At 33.7% G+C, this 5,585-nt stretch overlaps 1 protein-coding gene across 2 annotated transcripts; it reads left to right on the forward strand.

The window, feature by feature from the left end:
* On the forward strand, nt 1–5,342 carry LOC116115895. 2 transcript variants are annotated; one of them, XM_031402024.1, is made up of 6 exons: nt 1–124; nt 2,196–2,285; nt 2,860–3,381; nt 3,643–3,801; nt 4,011–4,450; nt 4,551–5,342. In XM_031402024.1, the coding sequence occupies exons 1-6, from the start codon at nt 25–27 to the stop codon at nt 5,229–5,231; spliced, it is 1,992 nt and encodes a 663-aa protein (XP_031257884.1). In that variant the 5' UTR covers nt 1–24; the 3' UTR covers nt 5,232–5,342. The 2 variants fall into 2 exon arrangements, with proteins under 2 accessions (XP_031257884.1, XP_031257885.1); XM_031402025.1 differs by lacking the exon at nt 1–124 and having other exon boundaries at nt 2,208–2,281.
* Nucleotides 5,343–5,585: the final 243 nt, after the last annotated feature.

The raw sequence follows: 5,585 nt of genomic DNA on the forward strand, positions 1-5,585 counted from the left end.
TGATTTGTTGTAGGTTTGCCACGAATGTCTGCTGATCATGATGAAAACGCAAGCATTATTGTTGCACCGGAAAGCGGAGAAAATGTGGAGATTGTGGTTGCTCCTGATGAACAACAGGCCGCAGGTAACTCATTATTTCTACAATGAAACAAGAAAATAAATTTGTTTATTATTGTTAGTGTTATTATTTTTTTTAAATTATGATTCAGTTTTTGAATATCCAAAATTCTTCGGTACTGACCCGATGATGTTACAGAGCCAATTCAGCTCTTCTATTTCAAATCCAAAGAGTAGGAATTTTTTAAGCCAAAATATACAAAATAATGGCGATTCAGTTCGTGCTAGAATTAATTTAGCATTTTACCGCCCCGGTTTCTTCTTGTTTATCGATGTATCCTTTAAACAAATAATAANCTTTATTAACAACCAACAAAGAGTTAGAACTCAATACTAATTCAATAATATATTAAAAAGTTTTTATCAAATCACTTGTCCTCACCGAGAGGAGTTGGTTGAGTTTCATGTATTGTTTGAGAGTAAAGTAAAAAGTTAAAAAGAAATATGGAAATAATTGGGTACGTTTGGTTTATTATTTTGGATAGGATTTTGAGAATAATATTGAATAATTGGATATGAGAGTATTACGAAATAAAATTTAAAAATTTATGAAAAAGCCCCTAGGTTTGCTAATTTAATTAAATACCCTAATATATAAAATGACAAAAACACCCCCACCACCTGCAATGCCAGATTCCGACCACCACTGTCGAAATCTGGCCGAAAAATCGCGTTACGACACAGACCGATCGGATCTGTGTCGTAACGCATCCTTATGGCCTTTTCTGGCCAGATTCACCACGGATCTGGCCAGAAAAGGCCAGATCTACGGCTTGTTGTGGCCGCGATGGTTGGAAAAGGCCAAAACGACGGCCATCTTTGGCCGTCAGCAACAGCCAAAGATATGCCCGTCGTTTTCGGTCAACGATGGCCAAGATTTGTTCTTCGTTGATCTCAACGACAGCCATTTCTTTGGTCGTCGTTCACGGACAGATCTAGCCTTTTCTGGCCAGATCCGTGGTGGATCTGACCGGAAAAGGCCAGATCGGTGAACTTTCGGCCATTTCTGGTCGGTAGGTAGGCCGTTGTACAGATTCCGGCTACCACCGACGATGGTTGCCGGAATCTGGCAAGTATGGGTCGCGAGGGTGTTTTTGATAATTTTTATACTTTTTTTTTCAGGGTGTATTTAATGAAATTAATAACCTTATGGGGTCTAAAAGTAATTAAAAAAATAGGGTAATATTTCTGGAATAATGTGCCAAACATTATTTGGAGAATAAGATTGGGAATATGGGCAGAAATAATAAGCCAAACATGCCCNACAAAATAATGGCGATTCAGTTCGTGCTAGAATTAATTTAGCATTTTACCGCCCCGGTTTCTTCTTGTTTATCGATGTATCCTTTAAACAAATAATAACAAGAGAAAAGTCTCATAATAATAGCTTTATAATTAGTATTTCCAAAATAAAATGTTAATGTGAGCAATATTCTAATATCTAAATGCACACTGATCCTATTCGGTATCTAAATCCTGAATTATCTGCACAAGTATTTTTGTTTTAAAGGTCAAGGCTCATTATGTTTCATTTTATCAGGTGTGATGTCTTTTTCCTCATAAAAAACGTTCTACTGTCATCAAGGTTATCTTATAAAAAAAAAAAAAAAAAAAAAAGAACCATTGAATTTGGCTACATTAATGACTTGAAGGCATTGATGCATTTAATTATTTTCAAATCATTAAGAAGACATTTTCTTATATATAATTATGTCACAACCTTATAAATTTGCATAACTTTATTCTCTCTTTCCCTGTTTTGCATATTTTTAGGAAAATATATGACTTCAATATCATAAAGTCAGCCTAAGTTTAATTGAAAGGTTTTCCTCAATAAAATAATAAATGCATCTAAATTCTAAAGACCCGAACACAGTGATTTCCCCATGAAAAAGCTTTTTAAACTTCAATCACTAATTTGACAAATTTATCTCTGTTTTTAAAATACATTGACAATTGTAATAAATGAAATTAAGTATCAAAATTATACCCCTAACCAATCAAAAAAATTTCCCGCTAACAAAACTTGTTTTTTATTCGAAACTTTCTTATCAACTGTTTGACCATTGTGGAACCAGATGGAATTATTGAGGAGATAGATGAAACACAATGGGAAAGTTTCGGTTCTTCACCAACGAATTCTATATCTTCTTCTTCTGAATCAGTCGGTAATTTTTTTTTTTTTTCCATTTATACATTAATTTTATTAATTTATAAACCACTTTGTTGATAAATTAGTTTATACGCTTCAATTTATAATTAATTTTATACTTCAATAACTTTAATTTAATAATAATTATCCTAAGGAGTTTGGGTTGATGTTGATTATATCTCTTCTATAACTTATTTTAAAATCCATGTTTAAGCATTCTTACTCAATTATTTTATTAATCACTTTGATTTTTTCTATATGTATAATTGAGTTGAAGAAAAAAATGAGATTAGAGTATAGGTGAAGAAAGAGATAAGAACAAACCTTAGTGTTAAAAGTTTTATTTTTAAAATGCCTTCTTTCTAGAACCAAAAATATTTTGTTTAAAATATTAAACACATGTATAATACTACACATACAACATTACGTGACAAAAGATGATCGGATGAAAGTTTATTTTTAATTTAAAATTAACTAATCATATTTTACAGCATAATATTGTATAAAAAATATTGTATAAAAATATTGTATGTGTAGTATTACTCTAAACATATTATTGATAAAATTTCTCTTGGTTCAAATATGGACAGTGGAAACGAGAATTAGACACTTAAAATTGTACCGAGCTGCATTTAAAGGTGATTGGCGGGTGGCTGACTATATTTATAGAGCACATCCAAATGAAATTTCAGCTAGGATTACAAAGGAACGCGATACTGCCCTCCACATTTCAGTATCAGCAGAGCACATTGCTTTTGTGAAAAAGCTGGCAAAGAAGATGAATTTATATGATTTAGCTATGAAGAATGCAGATGGAAATACAGCATTTTTTCTTGCTGCTGCAACAGGAAATGTGGAACTTGCCCAAGTGATTGCTTCGAGTAACCTTAACTTAGTGGTGCACGAAATTCATGATGGGATATTTAGGCCTGATGTATTGTCTTATTCCGTGGAAATGATCCGAAATAATGATGGCAAATTACCTCTTCACATGGCAGCTTATCTGGGCCATAGAAATATGGTAAGATACCTTTATAGAATCACTACTGATGTCATGTCAGATGACGACCGCACACAGTTGTTTGTCACTCTGATAAACTCCGATATTTATGGTAAGCACTGTGACCAAATGAAGCTAATGAATTCATATTCAGTTGTGAATGTTAAAAAAATTAACGACTATCATGAGCTAGCCAAAATGTAAACGTAAAGTTAACGACTGGTTGCCAACCCTTTATTCACAGATAAAAAAATTTAGTGTACATACACTTAGATTTTTAATATATCTGACTAAGACTGCATAATGTAGGCTGCATTTGCTGTATTACTATTTTGAAAACTGATTATCCCTGAAGTTGAATTGTGTACTCCAGATGTTGCCTTGAATTTGTTAGAAGAACACCCAGAGTTGGCCACTGCTCGTGATGAAAACGGGGAGACAGGATTGCATGCCTTGGCTCGAAAACCTGCCACTTCTACAAACTTTACTAAACAAAGTCAGCAAGGAATTCTAAAGGGATGCCTCAATCTACGTTAGTACACTAATCTTTAAGACTTTCAATATGTTTTCAATATGCTTGGCTTGCTCTTCATCAGCTACATGCTCAACAAGTACATATGCATTTTCTCTGTTTAATTTGTTCAACCTATTTAATTCATAATTATGTATATGTTTATAATGAATTCAATTTCATCCTTGATCATCTCAGCCTCATGGCTTCACCTAATACAATACTCACAGTTTTAGGTACCAATACGGTTCAGAACAAAAAAATGCACCCAGAAGCTGTTACACTAGTTGAGCGCATTTGGCAACAAGTTATATTGTCGGGCGATTTGGAGATATCAGAACTAATTGAAAAACCTTGGAGACTATTATTTGTTGCTGCAAGACAAGGAAATGTTGATTTTCTAAAAATACTTATATATGAATATCCTGGTTTGATTTTGAAAGTCGACGAAAATAACCGCAGCATATTTCATTACGCTGTTCTGTATCGTCAGGACGAAATCTTCAAACTTATATATGAAATAGGTTCATTCAAGGATTTTATATCTACATTTAGAGATAGAGAAGATAACAATATCTTGCATTTGGCTGGAATGCTTGCACCGCCTGATCGGCTTAGTATTGTGTCAGGAGAAGCTCTCCAGCTGCAACGAGAGTTGTTGTGGTTTAAGGTAAAATATTTACTCCTTTCTTTCTGTGTAAAAACCAATGGTTTTTTTTTTTTTTTTTGCATTAATTAATTGGTTTAATTCCGTAACATTAATTGTGTAGGAAGTGAATAAGGTTGTACACCCATTATATGCTGAAGCTGAAAATTATGACGGGAAAACGCCTAGAGATTTATTTAATGCTGAACACATGAAATTAATGGCAGTAGGGGAGAAATGGATAAAGGAAACTGCAAACTCATGCATGCTTGTGGCAACACTTATCACCTCTGTGGTTTTCACCGCAACTTTCACTGTGCCAACTGATAACAAAAGAGGTGCAGGGGTTCCCGTTTTCATTCAAAAAGTTTCTTTTGCCATATCCCTTATATCCTCCACTACCTCAATTATAACCTTTCTTTCCCTTTATACTTCTGGATATAAGGAAGAAGATTACCTTTTTCGGTTACCTGCAAAGTTTGCCGCAGGACTTTTGACACTTTCTACATCAATAGCAGCTATGATTGTAATCTTTTGTTCATTCTTTTTTATTGTCTTTGACCATGAAATGCTGGTGTTTGTTATTACTGTTTCCGTAATTGCTTCTGTGCCGCTCATCTTGTTCTTGAGGCAGCAATCTCTTCTCCTCTTGCACGTAATTCGTTCAACCTATATGAGTAGTTCTCTCTTCCATTCAAGTAAACGTACTCTTTTCTACAGAGAATGGAGAGCAACAGAGAGGAAGAAGACTGAGCTATTGGATATACTTGTTACTATCTGCCGGCTAATTAAAGAGTTATTTTAATATTAAAAGAAATATGAATAAAATGTAGTGTATTATGAAAGGTAAAGTGATAGTAAACGTTTTATGGAATGACAGAAACAGAGAAGTGGAAAACTATATATCATCGAGTACAGTTGCTTTAATCTCATATGTATTAATTCTAGTACATTATGCATTGTAGCTACCTTCTGGAGAGATATGCCTATTTAATCTCCATTGCTATGAAAGAGAAACCAAAAGTTGAGATTATATTCAAAAGAAAAAGAATAGATAAAAAGAAAAGGGGAATGAGCGAATGGGGAATTGTTCATAATTCAAAATTGACCAATGAGTCATACTCACCCCATGAGGACACAACACACACATATGATGAAG

The sequence above is a fragment of the Pistacia vera genome, unplaced genomic scaffold, assembly GCF_008641045.1.
Source record: "Pistacia vera cultivar Batoury unplaced genomic scaffold, PisVer_v2 Contig757, whole genome shotgun sequence".
Taxonomy (NCBI): Eukaryota; Viridiplantae; Streptophyta; class Magnoliopsida; order Sapindales; family Anacardiaceae; genus Pistacia; species Pistacia vera.

Bases quoted from the DNA above. Each gene is read 5' to 3' on its own strand.
- LOC116115895 (XM_031402024.1), top strand. From the start codon at position 25: ATGTCTGCTGATCATGATGAAAACGCAAGCATTATTGTTGCACCGGAA. The intron at 125-2,195 runs GTAACTCATTAT...TTGTGGAACCAG, and splicing joins TGATGAACAACAGGCCGCAG to ATGGAATTATTGAGGAGATA. The intron at 3,382-3,642 runs GTAAGCACTGTG...TGTGTACTCCAG, and splicing joins GATAAACTCCGATATTTATG to ATGTTGCCTTGAATTTGTTA.